The sequence below is a fragment of the Mytilus californianus genome, unplaced genomic scaffold, assembly GCF_021869535.1.
Source record: "Mytilus californianus isolate M0D057914Y unplaced genomic scaffold, xbMytCali1.0.p SCAF_10, whole genome shotgun sequence".
In the NCBI taxonomy this organism is placed as follows: Eukaryota; Metazoa; Mollusca; class Bivalvia; order Mytilida; family Mytilidae; genus Mytilus; species Mytilus californianus.
In genome coordinates this window covers 59,051,611-59,074,434 of record NW_026262582.1, presented here as the reverse complement: position 1 = coordinate 59,074,434, position 22,824 = coordinate 59,051,611, and the positions used below count along the sequence as shown (strand labels likewise).

The 22,824-nt window shown below is 31.4% G+C and overlaps 1 protein-coding gene across 1 annotated transcript; it reads right to left on the bottom strand.

Moving 5' to 3' along the window:
* Positions 1 to 20,592: 20,592 nt before the first annotated feature.
* Positions 20,593 to 22,595, bottom strand: LOC127718788 (uncharacterized). The gene is made up of 2 exons (XM_052224838.1): positions 21,740 to 22,595; positions 20,593 to 21,605 (listed from the first exon to the last, which is right to left on the bottom strand). The coding sequence occupies exons 1-2, from the start codon at positions 22,593 to 22,595 to the stop codon at positions 20,593 to 20,595; spliced, it is 1,869 nt and encodes a 622-aa protein (XP_052080798.1).
* Positions 22,596 to 22,824: the final 229 nt, after the last annotated feature.

Sequence of the window (22,824 nt, the reverse complement as noted above, 5' to 3'; positions counted from 1 at the left end):
TTTTATTTTATCAAATCTTTTTTTGGAATTATTTAGATTTTCATAAATATTCTTTACACCATAAATGTTATTTATAAACAAGCGTATGAGTTAAGTCATATATATAATGGCTATTATATCTATGGTTTAGTAAAGACTAGCATATCACTATCGGACACGCAAGACAAAGATGTATATTCACCTGAATGTTTTCAAAATGAAAAGTTACAAGTTATCGGCCGTGTACACTTCTCAATACCCTCAGAGGTGAAGTGATGCACGAACTTGCTTTATGTAATTGTGTAACAAGAGTTATAAAGAGCGACAGGAAATCGCTTGAATACCTGGACGTGTCAACTCACAATACCTCTGGGAACAATTCCTTTAGCCATGCTGGTGATCAGATAAGGGAAGGTCCGAATTTATTTAAATAAGATTATTACATACATGAATTATGAACACACTAGATTTCCGAAAACATTTTACACGGAACACTTAATTGATCACTTTGAACTTTTTAACTAATTTCCATTAAAATTTCATGTTTCAAAAACTTAGTAAAAAAAACAGTTTTAAAACGACAGACCATAGTACTAGTTATTAAAAAAAAATATATATAATTACATTTTCCGTATGAAGTTAAGTTAGGAAAGGTTGCATGCACAACCATGTCTATCATAATCTTTTTTTGTGACCCGGGAAACTGTTTAGGCTTTCCTTGTCGGGTAAAACAACCGTACGCTTGACAAGATATCGACACTCAATTACGGCTACGTTAGGTTACTGCTTGTTTTGGTCCTTTGTGGTTTATAGATATATCGTGGTTTCTATTCAGGGATGATGTCAAAATGGCCGCACGCGGAGAAGTGATACTCTAAATTTAAAATCGATGGTGATCTCTTATCTAGCAGAATTAAACTTTAATATTTATGAATTTGTGGTTTTTTATACATAATCAAAATAATATTAATTTTTCATTTTTTTGCGAAGTATCCCTTTAATATAGTTCTGCACTTTTGTGAACATTAACGTGTTTATGTCCATATTATACATGTTATTGCCGTATATTAAAGTTTCCAAATCAGTAGAAATATTTTCTTTTCTAAGTTCAAAAAATAAGGTATTCCTTTGAGCTGTATAATTTTTACACGAGAGGAAATAATGTTGAGTATTTTTATATAAATAACCACATTGACACATTGCGTTAATATTGGTTTAATATTTGCATGATACAGATCAATGTTAAGGGCGCTGTAGTTATTTCTTAATATTGCGTGCAAAACATTTAAATATCTATCGCCAAAAGTGGAATATGTAGGGGGTGATTTGATTTTAAAATATTTCTGTTTAATTTTTAATTTGAATATATTTAAAGAGAGTTCATTTCTAATATATATACTTATATCGAGTAAATTCCACAGTTTGATACCAGATGGAATAAAGGATTCTTGATAAAGGGACAATCTGCTGGAGGTTTGATATATATTTTGACTACTTCGTAGATTATAATTGTTTGTTTCTGCAACGGTAGGAGGTATTAAATCTAATAAGTATTTTGGAGCGTCATCATTCATAATTTTGTAAAATAGAGTTAATTTCTTAACTTCCCGTCTTATCTTTAAATTTTCCCATCCCGTTTCTAAATAAAGTGATTGAGTGCTAGTGTAGCTTGTTAGACCAGTGACAATACGTGCTGCTTCCAGTTGTAATGTTTCTAATCTTTCAGAATTCAATTGTCCGCAATTATCCCAAACTTCAGAAGAATATTCAAGAACGGGCCTAATAAAAGTTAAATATATTTTTTCTATTTAATATTCCCTTTTTAGTCGGAATTTCAAACGTCTAAGAACATTTAACTGTTTTGATACATTTTCTATAAAGTAATTAATATGCTTGGTCCACTTGCAGTCACTACTGAAAAATAAACCTAAATGTTTGTGACAAGTAACTGTATCTACCTGAACTCCGCCTAAATCAAAATTCAAGTTATTTTTTGAATTTTTGATACTAAACAACATGATATAAGTTTTATTTGGATTGAATTTAACTAGCCAATCATTTGCCTAGGAATTAATATTTTGTAAATCGATATTTATCATAGATTGAAGAGTAATTTCATCTGGAGCAGTATGTCAAATAGATCTATCATTTGCAAACATTCTACTTAATCCAATCATATCATCTGCAACGTCATTAATAAAGATTAGAAATAAAAGGGGACCCAGTACCGAGCCTTGTGGAACACCAGCTTTAAGATTGCCTAATCCGGAAGTCGCCTCTTTTAATACTACCCTCTGAGTTATATTAGTTGGAAAACTTTCAAGCCATAATAACAGCTTGCCTTTTATACCATATCTTTCTAACTTAAGAAGTAAGCCCCTTATCCAGACTCGATCGAATAGATATAAGAAGATGTGGTATGAGTGCCAATGAGACAACTCTCCAATGCCTTTATATGTGGATTTTACATAGATAAATAAAATCGTATGATAAAAAAGCAAAATGAGGATATTAAATTTGATGTATGCCTTTTTGTGCTTCTTTGTTACATTTGTTTGTTTTTAAAGTGATTAAGATGATACTACAATGTTGACTGCTGTACCCTTATTTTTGACATTTTTACCAATTGTGTCTGTTTGTTTTGTTCACGCATCGTTGTCAATATAATGGAATTTAATGCGACTGTCATACAAGTGAGAGGTTTAGCTAGCTATACAACCAGGTTCAATCCACCATTTTCTACATAAGAAAATGCCTGTACCAAGTCAGGAATATGACTGTTGTTATCCATTCGTTTGATGTGTTTGAGCTTTTGATTTTGCCATTTGATTAGGGACTTTCCTTTTTGAATTTTCCTCGGAGTTCAGTATTTATGTGATTTTACTTTTTGCTTACATCAGCAAATGTTAAACTTGTATAAAATTTATTGTCTAAAGCATAAAAGATAGAATGGTACATCTCAATTAGTTGATGAAAAGAAGAGTAGCCGGGTATGAAACCAGACTGAAATTTATACAAAAGTTTATTAGAAACTAAATGATTGAACATATGTTTAAATATTATTTTTTCTAGTACCTTGCTCACGCAAGAAAGAAGTGAAACTGGTCTATAATTAGACGGCATTGACTTATCTCCATTTTTAAATAATGGAATAACATATGCCAATTTCCAATCTTTAGGAAATATATTTTTAGAGAGCGATTTGTTAAACAGAATACATAAGGGAAGTGCAATTTCATTTTCACTGTTATCAGCATTCTATTACTGATTTTGTCTGGCCAAACAGCTTAATTTGGATCTAAAGTAGAAATAATATCTTTAACTTCTTCTTCGAATACAGTTATTTCTGACGTTATTACTTCTAGCATCGAAGTCAGGCAAGTTTTTGTTTTCTTCATCTAAGCTAGCTATTGAACAAAAATATCTATTTGGAATATCAACTTTTTCTTTTGCATCATAAGAAAATTCAAAATATAACTAGGGTTTTGCAACGGCGGAAATCATTAGAAGATATGTCTTCTTTTAATATGGAGTTTATGATTTTCCAATATACTCTACTATTTGTTTGCTTAAGTTCATTTAAGTTTTCATTAATATTTTCATAAAAGTTTTGTTTAATTTGTTTCTTTAAATTATTCACTCGATTTCTTTGGGTTTTAAATTTCCTTTCGTTTGTAGCGCTTTTATTTTTTTTAAATATTTTTCGAAACCTGTCTCGTTTTCTTATTTCTTTACGCAGATTTGAATTAGACCAGATTTTATCATTAGATCGAATGATTACTTCTCTTTTTGAAATGCAAGATCTAGTCACTTTTAAAAATTCGTGCGTAAATGTATTGCAAAATTCATTGACGTTAATATCATTATCAAGTAATTTATTCTATTCGACCTCCGAAACCATCTGTTTCATTAAATTAGAATCCCCTCTTTTATAGTCCCATAGTGTACGTTTGAAACTCTTCGAATAACAAAACCCGCTTCTGACTGTAATGTAAGTACCTTCATGATCACTTATGTCTCCATTGATAGGTATAATACCCGAGTCGATAAACTAAATGGAATCAGTTATTAATGTTGGGTCTAACAAGGACAACGAACCAGTTCGTGAATCAAAATGAGTAGCATCGTTAATTGTATTAAATATACCATTAATACTTAGTATATCACTGATACAGTTAGGTAGGTTTAGAAAGAAATTTTTATTTAGATCACCCAAACAAATAATATGATTAGTTTCGTCTAATGCCCTTTTCAACATCATATCGTATAGCGACCAAAAATTGGACGATGAAAAGCGCTCAGATCGATAAGTAACGTTAATCAATATCACGTACAATTTTGTTTTCAACTCAAACCACATAATTTCTAGACTATCATTCTCCAAATCCAGGCGCCGCTTTATTTTAATGTTACTTTTATAATACATAATAACTCCATCTCCATCGGAGTTCCTGTCTTTCCGTATAGGTGTTTCAAATCTCGGGAGTGCAATTTTTTCGTTGGTAATAAAAGAGGCCAAATGAGTTTCTTAAAAAATATGATATCGAATTCTTCTATAACATTTGAAATATAATCAAGTTTGTTTCTCAAACTGCGTATATTACAATGAAAAATTGATATACTTTGGTCTGAAATGTCCACTGTATTCGCAGGGCCTGGATTTGATTCCACATCTCCTGCCAACATCAACATATTTACATATATAACACAAATATACAAGAATGCTAAAATGTTTTTCAGCATGGATATTTGGTTTTTAATTAAGCAACAAAGCTAAAATATAAATGAAGAAAACCCATCATGCATATTGACATGTATTTTCATCGCTTTTCTTGTAAGTACTCCACTAATTTTGCCGTAAAATAGCCCTACTGTTATCATATGTGTGATTGCGTCACTACCCATTGTCAAAAATATATCTGACACACATGTTTAAAAAGGGCTGTATAAACAATAAACAATGAAACAAAGACTTAATTGTTGACTTCAAATGGAAAGAATGAAAGCATATGAACATATAAAACAAAAAACAGTATATTTACAAGGAACACTTGTGTTCTGTAAATCGATGTATGTTTGTAGGTATCAAATTAGGAAAAAGGGTTATAATATACTTTTTTTTTAGCTGTAGATTAAATCAATCTATATGTATATATACTTGTACTTGTTGAAAATTATATAGTAATTAAAATTTCGAATATCTACATTATTCTAATTTGACTTTGAAGTTGATTTGTTATCATTATTATTTTATTTCTGTTCTTTTTCTTTTCTTTTATTATTATTCAGTGTGTGAATATAAAGCTGTTTCAGGTCTAAAACTTTAAATTTGTTATCAGACACAACAAAATGTAACATCAAAATTTATATCATTACTGGACATCCAACAAAAAAAATACAGGTAAGTCACTAAAGGACAAATCAAAATTTCCAGTTGACCTATTTGAAATCAATACAAAAATTGACATATCGAGAATACGCTCACTAGTATCCATTTTAAGACGAGTTTGTAAACATGTAAACACGTGTAGCGATAAACTGTTTAATAATCGCCGTCCTCTTCTGGAATTTCACCTCCTAGATCTCTTATATCCTGGTTACATGAGGTTACGGTATAATCCGACTCTGGTGTTTGCCTAGCTATAATTTTGCCATCATGAGTCCAAAAAGAATGTACTTTTTCCGTGAATCGTAGGACATTCAAATGTTTCAGGAGCCCATAGCGGTATCTTTTTAGGTTTTCTGTAATGAAAAGTTTATCTTTGTTGTTTTTTTAGTTTCTTTTTGTTTGAGAATACCAATTGACGTGTTCGATACGACAAGAAACGAACTATTACGGACATTTTACCGTTCTTGATCTGTCCTATTGGATGCGTTCTACCGAGATCCTTGAAACTTATATCAAGACCAAATTGCTCATTGCAGACTTGCAAAACTGCAAAATCAGTATTAATGGGTTTTATTATACCACCATTGCCATTTTTTGGAATCTTGGCATCGTTAAAGAGAAGACTTGTTCTTCTTGAAAACTGTTCTTGTGTAAAGCAAAATTCTATCCGGATGAAATATTATCCGGCGGAAAAAATGTTACAGAAATTGTTGTTATTCTTTTATCCGGAGGAAAATATTTCACTGTGATATATTATCCGTTGCCGTGAAATTCTATCTGGGAAGTTAAAATATTGAATAGTTAATAAAAGAAATTTAATCTTTGCAAATACTATGGACTAATAATAGTGTATTATAAAATAAGATAAATTAGTAAATAAAATACCAAATAAATGTATAATAATGGGAAGTAATTTCACAGATTATAATTGAAAATAATATCCTGAAATATTAAAGTGAATATCATAGACAAGAATCAAGAAACATATGAAACAAAACCAGAAGTAATTTCACAGATCTTAATTGTGAAATAATATCATTATCAATTTAATATATAAAATAAGGTACCGGTAAGTGAAAAACAGGTAAAAGTGTGTTGTTTTCAGATCTCAGTACAAATAAAAAAAGTAAAGGTAGAAATATAGTTGCATTACTACAGTAAACATATATAACAATACAATGAATAATAACATGCATACATTACAGATGAAACCAGATGAGTCATAGCATAACAATATATAGGAACTAAAACAATTTCAACAGCTGGATAGTATTTACCTGTGAATAGATTCTGGAATATTATTATATCTGTAAAAAATAAATGGCTCATAATTACTTCCCTTTGATTGATAAATTATGCAAATATGTTCTACCTTGGTGAAACATTTATAATTATGGTCAGGTATGTATTGATTGCGAGTACCTTACATGGTAGACAATGGGACTCTATTTCACAAGGTTCTGTGAAATATGGAACGGAAAATATATACGGGTAAATACTATCATAAGACAGATAGAATTTCACTCATCTGGATAAAATCAACCTGTGAAATACCATGTCTGGAAAACAATTACTGTGACAAATTATCCCCAGGATAAAATATCACAGAGGAAGAAATAAACTGTTACACTTGCTCTTCAACCCTTTTTTCCAAGACCATTTACTTCGGTTTGCAACTTGTTGATTGTAACTTGTTGTTCGTTAATGATAGCATTTTGTGATGTTAAGGCTTGTTTATTTTGTTCAATTGCTTCAATATAAGGTTGAATTTTGTCGGATACCATTTGCTCGACCCTAGGTTTTATAGCTAGAAGCACTTTTTCTAATACCATAGGAACTATTGCTTGGACAAACTGAGGGTTGTTTATAACTGAACATACCACCTCTGATAGCTGAAACACAGTCTCGCCCTGAGCGGATATGTTTGTAGGTTGTGACATCTCGGAGACTAGTAAGGTAGAATTTGGAGATGGTGAATCTGGAATAGTTTTTGCTGATTTACCTACTTGTATTTGTGAAGGAGAAATAGCACATGGACTAAATGAGAGTTTCCTTTTCAAACCTGTTTTATTTGGAGTGTCGTTCATATTTTTTTACATGTCCAGTCCTTGTGTCCTTGTGGCCTTGAAATCTGATTATTAATCACAGGTATATATTGGCACAAACTACTAAATTTTTATCTCAAACATATATATTCACATATATTCACAGCTGTAAACAGTTCTACAGCTACTACATATCTCAAAATTAGATGTTTTACACCTTTTTTACATTTTTTTCTCGTTCACAATTTCATGTCACCATACCAAGCTCCGGTAACTCCACCTCTCAAATTATAGTTATACGGAGTTAATTCAATAATATTTACCGTCAAATATTATATATCCCAAAAGGCACATTTGATTTAATATTATTTTCCGTCAAAGATATCCCAACAATCCCAAGTGTTTGGTTGAAAAATTTCACATGTCCTATTTTAATTTCGATCGGTGAAAATTTAAAAAGGTGTAATATAAACCAGAGGAGAAAAACACTTCACTGTATTGTATAACGGTAAAAAAAATGATGATAATGGATGACGACCAGCGGCAAATAAAATGAATATTCAGGACGATATTAACATGTAAATATAATATTACTAGACTTACACGCTGAGTCGGTTTTTTTTTAACGTGTAAGTTCACAAGATATCAGTTAGCAGGAAGAAAAGTCACCCTACCCTATTGTATTTAAAATTTATGTGTTCTCGTCATGAATATGCATGAAATATTTGCCACTGGACGTAAAGCAAACAACAATCAATCAATTCATAAATTTTTCCATGTACTTAGCACACAAAGACAAGATCATGTGATATGCTATAATGTACAATTTCCATTCAAATTTTTGTGTCTTTTTTGTGTTTTTTTTTTTTTTTTTTTTTCAATTTACTACATAACTGACTGCTAAAAAAAAAGTTTAAATAGTTGTTTAATACGCTTAATAACATATGATTTTTTTCAGGCAAGGATAAAACTAAGAAAGGAAAAGTTTTTTCAGGTGTTTTTGTTTCATTTAGACGTGATAAGGGAATAACGGACGACTAAAATAAAAGTGTTTGTTTTCATATAAGGGAGCTACCATTTGATTTTTAGGGGTGGGGGCTAGGATGAAAAATTGTCTCCTGCATTTTTTTTAGTTGTAATCTTTTTATTTTTCACTGTATTCGGTCCTGCCTTTTTTTATTAGTTTATTCTGTCTTTTTTTAAATTGTCTTCCTGACTTTTTTTTTGCAAAGTTACTCATCCTGCCTTTTTTTACTCAAAACTCCTGTCCTGCCTTTTTTCAAATTTCATCCTAGCTACCCCACCCCACCCCACTCTAAAAATCAAATGGTAGCTCCCTAATACATTGAACTTGCGAAAATATTTCACCTAATAAACACGTTTTGATCGGGCCAGCGAAACCTACTTGATGCTATAGATGTTACATTTAGGCTTTTTAACACAATTTTATTCATTGAAGTTTGCATGTATAGTTTTTATTTCAAAAAAAAAACAAACAAACAAAGCAAGGTCTATTAATTAATTGGACTGAACAGACAACACTAATTATTTTGCATTCGCATGTAACGTAGTGAAGAAAAATTACAGAATCTAAAACAAAATGAACATTTACCGTATAAATATGGTGAAGGACCTCATGCATCTAGGTCTGTTCGATTGGAAGTTCTAAAACAAGCTGTTTAAATAGCTAATTGTTGGAAGAGTTTACTTACTGTTTTCTAAGGTCTGGTCTTTACGAATCTATTTCATGATTACTGACAGATTAAAAACATCAAATATATATAACAAGAAGTTGTTGTGCAGAACATGAGGTATGTATAGGGTTTTGATTGCCTCATTTATTAAATAAGAAATCGTTATTTTGAAAAGTTGGATTCAAAAATATAACTTTACCCCCTAATTTTGTAAAACTATCATTTGGTGTTATTTAATTGCTAAAAACATTATAATAAATAAATGATGTACTGTCATTTAATCGGTCCGTTTCCATTGCAATTTGGTAACTGTTAATTGTATATATCAGTCTAAGTACTATTTAACTATCATTTAAGTTGAACATATTTAGACTCGTCCAATTCAGGGGAATAAGTTTTCTGCAAGTGCTTGTTGTGTACTATTCTTATGTTTTTGACGGTTTGTAAGTCAGTAAAAGTTCAATGATTAAGTTTATATTGACATTAAAAGACCTCCTCACAAAAAGTGCTGTTCAAATCCCCTCGACCTTTGGGCTCGGGGATCTAAACATTCCTTTTTGTTCGGAGGTCTTTTAATATCAATATTAACTTATCATTGAGCTTTTACTATTACTTTGTAGTGTGTTGATACAAATTCAGAGAGCGTTATAACTGTTAAGCACAATGAGACAATTCAGTGGGTTTTAAAACTGTTAAGAATATGTTCAGACCATTTGAGACAATGTTCAGACTGCTTAGGCACAAAGCAAAGAAAAATCAGAACAATTAAAAAAATATGAAGTCAGTGCTAAAAAAATGGTAAAAACAACAATTTTGAGACAAAAATTGAGAAATTTCGTTGTTTCAGAATCTTGGGACTGGTATTGTTGTACTTATTTCCGGGACTTTTTACACAATACTGGTAAACATTTCCAACATTCAAAGTGAACTGAACCTATCAAAATCGGTGTGTTATGACTATTTTTCTTAATGCATAAAGATGCATGATAGCTGTTAGCTTACTATCATAACTTGTGATAACATAAAGAGTACAATAGTTCAAAAAATCTTCTACAGCAGCATTCAACTGTAACGACGATGACATCAATCAAGAAATGATGACAAAAACGTGTTAAACCTTTTAAATGAAGTGTTCAGCTTCATTCGTTTAATTTGAACTGGATATCCGCCTCGATGCATGCGGTTGATGTTCTGTTCATTTCATTACAAGTCACTGAAACCGCCATTCCCTCAAGAGTATTGTGTCAAAATAGTCTTAGTTATTTTGTAAACAGAGCGTTCATGTAAAAAACTATAAAATTGGATATTCATGAATTATTAAATACCAATTTATTTTGCAAACAAAAGTCAATTCAATCAAGAAAAAAATTAATGTAATCAGTACTCCTTCTCATGATACTTTAGCCTAATAATCAAGTAACCTTTCAACTAGATTAGATTCCGAAATATGGTTAATTTACTTGATTTTTCTCATCACACGGAGAAGGTAAATGAAATGACCTATCTTATTCTGTTTTTTTTTTTTTTCAATCGACTAAAAGAGGTAAGTTATTTATGAATTATTATGTCTCAAGTTTCTTTAATTAATATATATTTAATCGTGATCATATAAAAGAAAGACAACAGTAGATAACAAAGCTATCAGTTAAATAAACAGAAAATTTGATCACGTACATTCTTCACTATGCCCGTCTTTGTAATTATAGCGATTTAGATTTCAATTAACATAATCTATTCTAAGGGAAAAGTTAGGAATTTCTTTGTCACAAATAACGTAAAACCTGTTCTTAATTATTTTATACTTATAAAGATTTGGTTCTGAAGTTTATAGTAGTTGTGTCAGTTTTCAAACGGGATATCAAATCCTTGACGTTGTTTATATATTTGAAAACGATATTGGTTAATTTATCAATTACCCTTTTTAAGTTATCATAATTATTTAACCTTACAACTGTTGTTTTCATTTTTAAGAGTCACATATGCCATGTTTAGAGACGATCATCAGCTCAGAAAATATATAATCATGATATCCTGATTGTTTGATAAACTTATTTTTAAAGATTACCGTTTTTACACTGTAGAAGATCTTTTCGTATTCAGTACCTACATACATTTTGTTTTAATAGTTAAAAACGTCACTAAATACGCATTGCTACACACTTATGAAAACTTATGGACCTATATCACGTCGATATTTATACTTTAAGGGCATACGATACAGCAGAGATCCCTCGTTGATTTTATCTTGACATTTTGATAGAAGGTCAAATTCAATGTGTACTTTTGAAATATGCAAAGAAAAATATACCTTCATGACTTACTTTTTGAGAAAATGTTGTTCGAACAGTCATAACTTAACCGGGTTTTTTTGTAAAATGTTCCCTTGATCCATGGCATCAACATGCTGTAAAAAGTTTAAGGTTAAACCAAATTGTTATTTTCTGAATTTATATTACTATTAGTGAAATAAAGAAATTGACAATAGTTTTGCGTCTATTCAGAAGTGAAGAAAAAATTCGATCGTTGATTTTTTTCTTAAAATGTTGGCGGAGCGTTCTTTAAACATAACTTGATTGATTGCAAAAAAGACTGGGGGTCAATGTGCTTGTTTTTTCAATAAAAGCAATAAACCTTGATTTTTAATGGCAAATGGACGTTTGCAAATAAGGCGCTAAACTACGTTGAAATAAGTTTTAATCGCAATAACGTCGTGAAATCATTCCCGCCGTTCACGACTACGCTGTCAAGTTCAGTCGTTTAGCAAAGGTTTTTTTCGAAAGCAATGATATGAATCATCAAAACTTATAAAGCTGGTTACTCGTTAAATAGCATAAAATATTTGCCAAACCTTTATGAATTGTTACGAAACTTAGATAGAAAAAGTATCCTAGTAAATTACTTTTAGAATAGAAATGTTCGGACACCAAAAAAGATAAATCTGATATAAAAAAAAGGGCAATTGGTATGATTGCCAATGAGACAACTAACAACCATAGTTCAAATGACGACGATAAACGCAATTAAAGGTCACCGTACGACCTTCAACAACAAAAAAAGCCACACCGTATAGTCAGCTGTAAAAAGTCCCGACATGAAAATGTGAAACAATTCAAACAAGAAAACTAACTACTCTATAGGCATTATATGAACACAAAACCATACCCACATTAGGGTCAGCTTAGAAACTACTCTGAACATGTTTAAAAAGTGAATATTTAGAACTGTTTTGAGCAAATTCATGTCGTAATTGTCTCAATATAGTCCATTACGGTGTAGTTTAACATTTCATAGGAAGTACAGCAGTCGGTATTAGAGCATGAAATTGCATGATTGTGTATCAATAAATAAGTTACTTAAGCTTGTCTTCATGGTATTTTTTTTTATCACGGCACATATAATTATTGACTTACTTGTCTGTATTATACCTCCAATCTAGGAGTGGGTGCAACCACATTGTTTGTCCGTCCGTCCGTCTGGTGTTCCAACAAATATTTTGTTTCTTATCTGAGAAACTACCTTACAGAGATACTTTATATTTGGTCAACAGCTTAACATCAATGAGTTGCAACGTGTGAACACTTTTCTGGTCTGTCAGATACCTAATTCCTGTGTGCCGATACTTCGATTTTTTTCTCTCAATATGTACATAGGAGATATGCTTAGCACATCAACGGGTGCGTTTTTGTTTTGGTCTATAATACGGGGCTTATAACTGTGTCTTTTTAACTGAAAATTCTTCTTCATACACATATATATTCCACTGGGTTAAATTCTAAAAATGACGTTAAACTTTTTAATGTACCTATTGAAAGTCAGCAACAGTATAAGGCGTTGTCTTTATCTGTTATGTTATTTTGTCATTTTGTTGATAGTCTCTGTTAAATTTATCCGTACAATTCTACATACGATTTAGAGTTTGCCAAATGGTGTAGATACTATATATTGATCAAGACAGTACGTTGATATCTAAATTACTTATTGGGCTTTTGGTGTAGTTTGGTTTCTGTCTTTTCGACGTATTATTATTTACATATCGTTTATTCATTTCCTATATGAAATAAGACACATACAAAATTATGAATGTGGATTTGATTTTTTTCACATTTCAAGTTAATACTGTTAATTATTAATGAACAATTCTAATATGACGCCCTTCTTTCGCTTTGAAAACACAGCCATGTTCTAATTACAATAAAACATGGGCTGCACGTGATTGACGTCACAATTGAAATTGCAACGTCAGTTGTATTTTGAACAACGCCGGAGGTCGAAATGGACAGTTTTGTTGGGGTTACTCGCTAGGAAATTAAATAAAATCATTCTAAAAGTAAGTTTACGTATATATGTTAATTTTTTTATCGCTCAATTGTTGACTTTCTATAATGTTTTTGGTTCAGCAAATAAAAATGGCTGCCTTTTTAATGTGTATTATATGTCCGCTTCGAAGTACAAAAGTTCTAAATATTCCTATCAGAATCGAAATAATTATATCATGCCATGCTTTATGGTTATTTTAACATGGGTAAGCATTATATTTGTCAATGTTTTACACCTCGCTAACGCTCGGTACAAAGATATTGACTCTATTCGGTCCTGCCTTCTTTTTATTAGTTTATCCTGTCTTTTTTACATAAATTGTCTTCCTGACTTTTTTGTTGCAAAGTTACTCTTCCTGCCTTTTTTTTACTCAAAACTCCTGTCCAGCCTTTTTTTCAAATTTCATCCTACCCCACCCCACAACCTTCCACATCCCCCCCTCCCCCATCCCCCCCCAAATCCCCACCCCCCCCCCCTAAAAATCGAATGGTAGTTCCCTAATACATTGAACTTGCGAAAATATCTCACCTAGTAAACACGTTTTGATCGGACTAGTGAAACCTACTTGATGCTATAGATGTTACATTTAGGCTTTTTAATACAATTTTATTCATTGAAGTTTGCATGCATAGTTTTTTTTTCAAAAAAACCAAACAAACACAGCAAGATCTAATAATTCATTGGCTGTTTAAATAGCTAATTGTTGGAAGAGTTTACTTACAGTTTTCTAAGGTCTGGTCTTTACGAATCTATTTCATGATTACTGACAGATTAAAAACATCAAATATATATAACAAGAAGCTGTTGTGCAGAATATTCATTCGTCAGTTGTAAATGAGTAATGAATAGGGTTTTGATTGCCTCATTTATTAAATAAGAAATCGTTATTTTGAAAAGTTGGGTTCAAAAATATAAATGTATCCCCTAATTTTGTAAAACTATCATTTGGTGTTATTTAGTTGCTAAAAACATTATAATAAATAAATAATTAAATGATGTACTGTCATTTAATCGGTCCGTTTTCATTGCAATTGTGTAACTGTTAATTGTATATATCAGTCTAAGTTCTATTTAACTATCATTTAAGTTAAACATATTAAGACTCGTTCAATTCAGGGGAATTAGGTTTCTGCAAGTGCTTTTAGTGTACTATTCTTATGTTTTTTGACGGTTTGTAAGTCAGTAAAAGGTCAATGGTTAAGTTAATATTGACATTAAAAGACCTCACAAAAAGTGCTGTTCAAATCCCCTCGACCTTCGGGCTCGGGGATCTGAACATTCCTTTTTTTCGGAGGTCTTTTAATATCAATATTAACTTATCATTGAGCTTTTACTATTACTTAATAGTGTGTTGATACAAATTCAGAGAGCGTTATAACTGTTAAGCACAATGAGACAATTCAGTGGGTTTTAAAACTGTTAAGAATATGTTCAGATCATTTGAGACAATGTTCAGACTGCTTAGGCACAAAGCAAAGAAAAATCAGAATAATTAAAGAATATGAAGTCAGTGCTAAAAAATGGTATTGTTGTACTTATTTCCAGGACTTTTAACACAAATACTGGTAAACATTTCCAACATCCAAGGTGAACTGAACCTATCAAAATCGGTGTGATATGACTATTTGTCTTAATGCATGACGATACATGATACCTGTTAACTTACTATCATAATTTGTGAAAACATGAATAGTACAATAGTTCAAAAAATATTCTACAGCAGCATTCAACTGTAACGATAATGACATCAATCAAGAAATGATGACAAAAACGTGTTAAACCTTTTAAATGAAGTGTTCAGCTTCAATCGTTTAATTTAAACTGGATATCCGCCTCGATGCATGCGGTTGATGTTCTGTTCATTTCTTTACAAGTCACTGAAACCGCCATTCCCTCAAGAGTATTGTGTCATAATAGTCTTAGTTATTTTTTAAACAGAGCGTTCATGTAAAAAACTATAAAATTGGATATTCATGAATTATTAAATACCAATTTATTTTGCAAACAAAAGTCAATTCAATCAAGAACAAAATTAATGTAATCAGTACTCCTTCTCATGGTACTTTAGCCTAATAATCAAGTAACCTTTCAACTAGATTAGATTCCGAAATATGGTAAATTTACTTGATTTTTCTCATCACACGGAGAAGGTAAATGAAAAGACCTATCTTATTCTGGTTTTTTTTTTCAATCGACTAAAAGAGGTAAGTCATTTATGAATTATTATGTCTCAAGTTTCTTTAATTAATATATATTTAATCGTGATAATATAGAAGAAAGACAACAGTAGATAACAAAGCTATCAGTTAAATAAACAGAAAATTTGATCACGTACATTCTTTACTATGCCTGTCTTTGTAATTATTGCGATTTAGATTTCAATTAACATAATCTATTATAACGGAAAAGTTAGGAATTTCGTTGCCACAAATAACGTAAAACCTGTTCTTAATTATTTTCTAATGATAAAGATATGGTTCTGAAGTTTACAGTAGCTGTATCAGTTTTCAAACGGGTAATCAAATTGTTGACGCTGATTATATATTTGAAAACGATATTGGTTAATTTATCAATAACCCTGTTTTAGTAATATTTATTTAACCTTCCAACTGTTGTTTTGATTTATGAGTCACATATGACATGTGTAGAGACGAACATCAGCTCAATTAATATATAATCGTGATATCCTGTTGAGAATTTGTTTGATAAACTTATTTTTAAAGATAACCGTTTTTACACTGTAAAAGATCTTTTCGTATTCAGAACATTTTGTTTTAATAGATATAAACGTCACTAAATACTTATGAAAACTTATGGACCTATATGACGTCGATATTTAAACTTTAAGGATTGCACACAATGTTGAAGCTTTTCCCAGATGGTAAACGACGTCATCACACTTAATAAGTTAGGTTAATACTGATTACTAAAGCATTGCGTATTCATCTGTTGTACAACGTTGTAACTTGCGTTGTAACTTGCTTTCAGTGACCTAAGTACATCTTGTTTAGTAACTGAGGTATGTTTAAGGCTTGTATACCCTTGTATATACTTAGTGTGTCGATTCCTAATCAGAAGTTTATAATGCACACATGGAAACCCTTAACAGTGCAAATACAAAAACGATGATCACTTACTTAAACAAGGGTCCGATTTAAAACAACATTGTATATAATCTGTTATAGAGTAAGGTCAAAATATGCTCGCAACTACATGATGCTACTTAAGGTAACTACAGCTGTTGATAAAATACTCCAGTTCAATTAATGTATGAAGCTGATGTATAAGTTATACTATTTATTCAAAATCCTGTTACGACAATTAGATGTTTTCTAATACATGAATATAGTTAACCAGTAAAACTACTTCACTTCGAATTATACTTTTGTGCTCATGTTCCTCACATAATCTCATGAAAAAGTTTTTTCCATGCATTATTGAGAGTTAGTTATGCATAGGTTTTATTCTTTAAAATCTATATATGTGTGGTGTATATTTAAAATATAACTGAACATGTAAGAGACAATAAGCGTATATAAATGAAGAAACAAATAATATCACTTTCAAATTTTGTTTCTGTTTTTATTTCATTTTTATTTGTTTGTTGGTGTTGTTAAAAGTTAAGGAATATTTAGTTTCCACATGAAATTGGAAACAAATCACGTGGGTTAAGAATTCAGTATTAGGAAATATAAGTGCATGCTACTTTATTTTTCTTGAAAACTTTTAGCTCACAATAAACATTATCCTTAAAAGAAATATATAATGAACGTCCATATTTCGCATACTAGATTATCAGAACGAATTCGTAAATTCGTTAAACTGATGACCCTTTTCCAAATAATAAGGGAGTAATGTAGCTTTTATATATTTTTCAATATTTCAAAGTCGATATTCGTAATTTACGTCTTTGGATTTCCGCTGTTTTCGCAATGTATTTCAAAATTATCAGTAAAAAAGTTTTTGCTAAAGAATAATTGAAATCAGTCGAAATATACATACATATATATATATATATATATATATATATATACATGTCATAAACTTCAATGAGGGGAGGAAGGGCCATTTTTTTCGGGACGTTGGGAGTGGGCCTTTATTGTCTGCGAAAATTAGGGATTTGCACTTATCAGTATTCGAGAATTAATGATTATTTTTCGGGATCCGGGAAACAATGCTATATTTTTATCGGGAATTCAGGAATCAGCGTTCATTTTTCCGGGAAGAGGAGACGCCATTCCTCCTATCCCCCTTTTTTCTTCAGTGTGACAGCAAAATGACAATAGAATGACATAGACAGAATAGTTTTCGCTTCCAAAAACTGACAAATCAAGAATATTTGTTTGTTAATTCCATTGTTTTTATATTTTCCATAGGAACATGTATGCCCAGGATGTTTTAAAATATACAACAGTGAATAAAACACCACATTTGAACTAGAATGAAAATCCAGTATACGATTTTGTGTTTTTTAACCAGCGTCATCACTTTGGAAGGTACACGTCTTATATGAGGATCAATATTTGATTTGATATTTGGTGTTTTAACGACACTTTTCAGCACCGCTTTTGGGCTATTTCGTGTCGGCCAGTTTTTATTGGTGGAGGAAGCCGGAGTGCCGGAGAAGACCACCGACCTTCGATAGGAATGAGGATCAAGAAGGGGAATCTGCATTTTTCTATATTCTTGGGTTGTTGTTTTTTTCTCAATCATGTATTTCATATATCTTTGTCTTATATTTTATACTATATTTTCTCCATGTTGTCTTATTCTGCATTTTCGCCCATTCTTCTTTCTTTTTAACTCAATCCTGACTCTCTTATATTTATTTTAAAAATTAATATTAAATGTTATACACACCAACTTATGTTACTTCATTTAAAGATACAAATAAGCAGAAAAAAAGAAAAAGATTTATAAATACTATGTTGTAAATTCAATGGATATGTTACACAACTTTTGTGTTGTTTTTTTTTATTATTATTATTAATATTATTTTAGAGCATCATGATTAAAATAAGGAATTGGTCTCATTCGTCAATAACGTTTTGAATTGCCCGTTAAAACTTATATATAACATGTAAAAAAAAGGAGCGAACGCAAAACTTATTATTTTACATTAAAATTGTATATTCAGACTATCTGAATTATTTGAACCATGTTAGAAGATATTTTGTGTACACACTTTACAAAAAAACGGTAAAAAAAATAATGTTCCTTAGCGTCTTCCTCACGTGCAATTTCATCTCATTCATCTCATTCTATCTGTTACACAAAGGATGTATATTTTCTGTCTACAAACTTCATTCATAATAAAATACCGAAGGAACATAAATAAATATCTACCATGTCAATGATAAAAAAAAACATGTAAACCATAAGCGATGTGTTAAATGTGTGCTCATGGAGTCCATTTCTAGTTCAGGAAGTCGAATTAAATACCATTAAGAGTACGAAACAAATAAAAACGAATTATTATTTACAAATAAAATAGCTGTTTTTCTTTTTTCCTTATTTTTAAAAGCTCTACTGGACAATGTTGCTCTAAATAAAGACACAAAGCAGAGTTCAATTTATGAGGAGGGATATTCTTATCTCGCCAACGATGGAAACAGAAGTCAAAATCACTTGCAATTGGAAGTTGGTGGACAATTATGTGCCCATTTAGGTATCAAGAAAGCAAGTTATTGGTGGGCGGTTGACCTGGGAGAGGAGTATGATATTAGAAATATAAATATATTTTATAGAACAGACTGTTGTGGTATGTATTCGTCAAAACATGAGCATAACATATACTTATGTTCTTGCAGTTGCGGAACAAATTTTCAGTCCTGCTTTTAACATGTTTAAGACAGGTAGACATCGCCTGTGTAGGAAGGGTACTCTTAAAATCAATAACTCGTATAATGACAGTTTCACATATAGCCTTTCAATCGAATTTTGATGAGAAATCCCGAGTATTCTGAAGTCAATTTCATATCTTGTAATTAAGTCAAGGTAATTTTAGCAAGTATGTGGTAATTTTTCTACGGAATCGTCTGAGTACCATCAAACTCTACTTATAAACAGAAAAAAATATACGAAAATTATTTCGCTAGGAAAAAATCAATTATCTTATATTGAACACCGAAAACAATGTAAGTTACTGTGAACCACATAATTCTTGCGACTGATTTGATTTTGCGATTAGGAAATTAACGCGAATATAAGTAGTCGCAAAAATTTTAAATTAATGTCTTCCGGTAATGAAAAAGATGACGATTATTAGAAAATCGAGAATATAAATCGCCGCGAAGTCTACTGGTAATGGCTAAACGCGAAATAAAGTATCCGCGAAAATAGTTGGTTTACAGTATCATATCGTATCAACTTTACTAATAACTATTTCTATGCATCTCAATAAATACTAAATACTATATATAGCCGATAGCCCAGCAATACTGGTGGAACTCATATTTTATTAATTTAAATATAATTGATAAACACAATATACATAAAGCATAAGTATCAATGCACAATAAATTCACTTTCATTAAAGAGTTCAATAGAATAATTAGTAAATTGTGTTCAAAAATATTTTGCTCTGTCATCAACGATCCCGCCGGCCAGGAAAAACCAACAAAAACGAGTCACCTCGGTCAAACTCCATTTAAACTGCAGTCAAAAGACTACATTTTAAATAAAGTGGAAAATGTGGGAAACCTGTGTCCAAACCCAAATGCTCGGAAGACCGTCTCGAGAGTTATACTTGGACTGTATATAAAGTAAATATACTATCTATATGTAATAAGTAATAATTTAAGTTACTCTTTAGTAAAATATCTAATTCCTACTAAATACAAATTAGAATAACAATACAATTGAAAATGAACTTTATTTCACTGTTGTCAAGTCTGATGCTTGGCTAGAAGTGACCAACAAGGGAAAATATTCCCGCTAAATATCACGTGATATGTATATATACGTGTACATACGAAGTACCCGTATCAATAGTATTCACTAGTACCGTTATTACAGTAATTTCCCACTATACTATCGAACCGTTGGAAATTATAAGTATCAACTTTACTAATAACTATTTCTAGGCATCTCAATAAATACTAAATACTATATATAGCCGATAGCCCAGCAATACTAGAACCACAAAGAAAGGGCGGGTAAGTACAGTTTACAACCCAAATATTTGTGAAACTGACATTCTCTTTTCAAATGTATCATCTATGTACCCGTCCTTACTTGTGTCGGACTTCCACCTCCCGTGTCTCTTAATGCACCTTTCGTTCACATCAGACTGGGCAGCAGTGGTAGCACCGCCTGCACGAAGAGAATGTAAACCTAGATTAAGATTAGGTGCGACAATTTTTATCCTTTTTACAATATTTTCTTTAGCTGATGTATAACTCATCTTCTTATTCTTATGTATCAATTTAGCTATACCCCTAGATCTAAATATAGGTCTAAAAACAAATAAATCAGATTTCTCATCTAAATTAGCTAACTGAATATATCTATTGTAAATATTGAATGGACAAGCTAAAGTGCTACCTTTTGAAATCAAAATTTTATTACCCTGTCGGTATTGATCAGTTTTACTACGTAAAATCTGAATCTCTAAATAGTCATCGAAAACTGTGATATCTTTACATCTTAAAGAGCTAAGCTCATCGTAACGCAAAAACCCTGAATAACCTATCAAAATCATGGTCAAATCGCGAACGATCAATAAATCTTCTGATCTTTCGTACAATGAACATAAATCAATAAGGATAGTATTGTTAATTGGATCCTTTTTGACTACTGGTCTACCGTTCAAACGTTTTGCAGATTCAGTCAGTGATTTAACATATGAATTGTTAGTAGGATCATTGAAACCATTAAGCTCATGGGCCCATTTAAAAGAATATACAGCGGAATCTATAACACTGGGAGAACAATGTTTGTCAATAAGATATGTCAAATAAAGTGCAACATGAACTGGGTTAGCAGGTAATTCTGACATTTTGTGTTCATTTATAAATGTTTTCCATCGTTTAAAACCATAAAAGTACTTTTTACTGGTATTCTCGGCTTTGGATTCCACAATAAAGGCTGACATCTTGTTGGCTAAATTCCTAAGTTTGTTGTCCGGGGATACACCACTGTTGTCTATGGCGGCCTGGACATTTTGTTCCAATCTTAAACCTGCAAATAATATTGATTACATTAAAATTCTAGTTTGATTGCTAACATATGAAATCTCAGAATTCGTTCACCAAATACGCCATTTTTACCACTACCTTTAACGACTGAGTGCTCTTTTGGTAAAAACTTTGTACCTTTAATACATTTGGTGAGATCATTAGATGTGAATAGCAACGGCCAGAATGGAGCTGATTTCCATTTTGGTATAACAAGCGTGCTGTTGGCTCTGTCGTTTTCTACTTTGCGTATGACCATGGATATTAGTGATGGTGGTGGAACTAACCAATTTGTTTCTGTGTTCCAGTTTTGACTAAATGCATCAACTGCTTCCGTACCGGGATACCATATTTTAGAGTTAAATCGTTCACACTGTGTATTATAGTGTGTGGCGAATCTGTGTATTGTATATGGACCCCATAGGCTATTAATTTCATCAAATATATCAGAATGAATAGCCAAATCATCGTGATCAGTGTGTCTACTGAGCGTGTCTGCATGTGTGTTTTTCTCTCTTGGAACCCATTGTGTAATTATGTTTATATTGCTACTTACACAAGTTTGTTTAATGTCAATAGCTATATCTTGTAATTTTTGTTTTCTACTTCCTACTCTCAGTATGTGAGGTACGTTTTGATTGTCTGTATTAATTTTGACGGTTTTGTCACTAAATGTACTATCAAAAGTTTGTACAAACCTATTGACGCATTCTAATTCGCGCCATGTGGAACTCTCGTTCCTTTCTCGTTCTGTCCAGTTACCAGACATTTCCTTGCAAAAAAGTTTTGCATTCAAATCTGTGGTTAAAATACCAACAAAGCCTACATCTGAGGCGTCACAAAACATTTCTATATCAACAATAGCATGCTTATCGACTTTACGAATGTCGACTCCAGCATTATTGAGCTTTTGCAATGAAATAGACCAAAAATGTATTTCATTAATTGCTTTTGTACAAATCTTGACTGGTGCATCCCAACTTGCTCTACTCATGATACAATCATAAAGGTATCTACTGTTCAATCTGACTAAGTCACCGATGACTATCTGCATAGATATCAACTGACCTACAATGCTAGCTATAAATCTAGATCCAAAAAGTTCTACCCTTCGTTTGTTTCTTCTATTAAAGATCTAATCTTTTTCTCAGTTTTCATAACTCTATCTTCATTAACAAATATTTTACCTATATTTGTATCCCACGTATACCCTAGCCATTTCA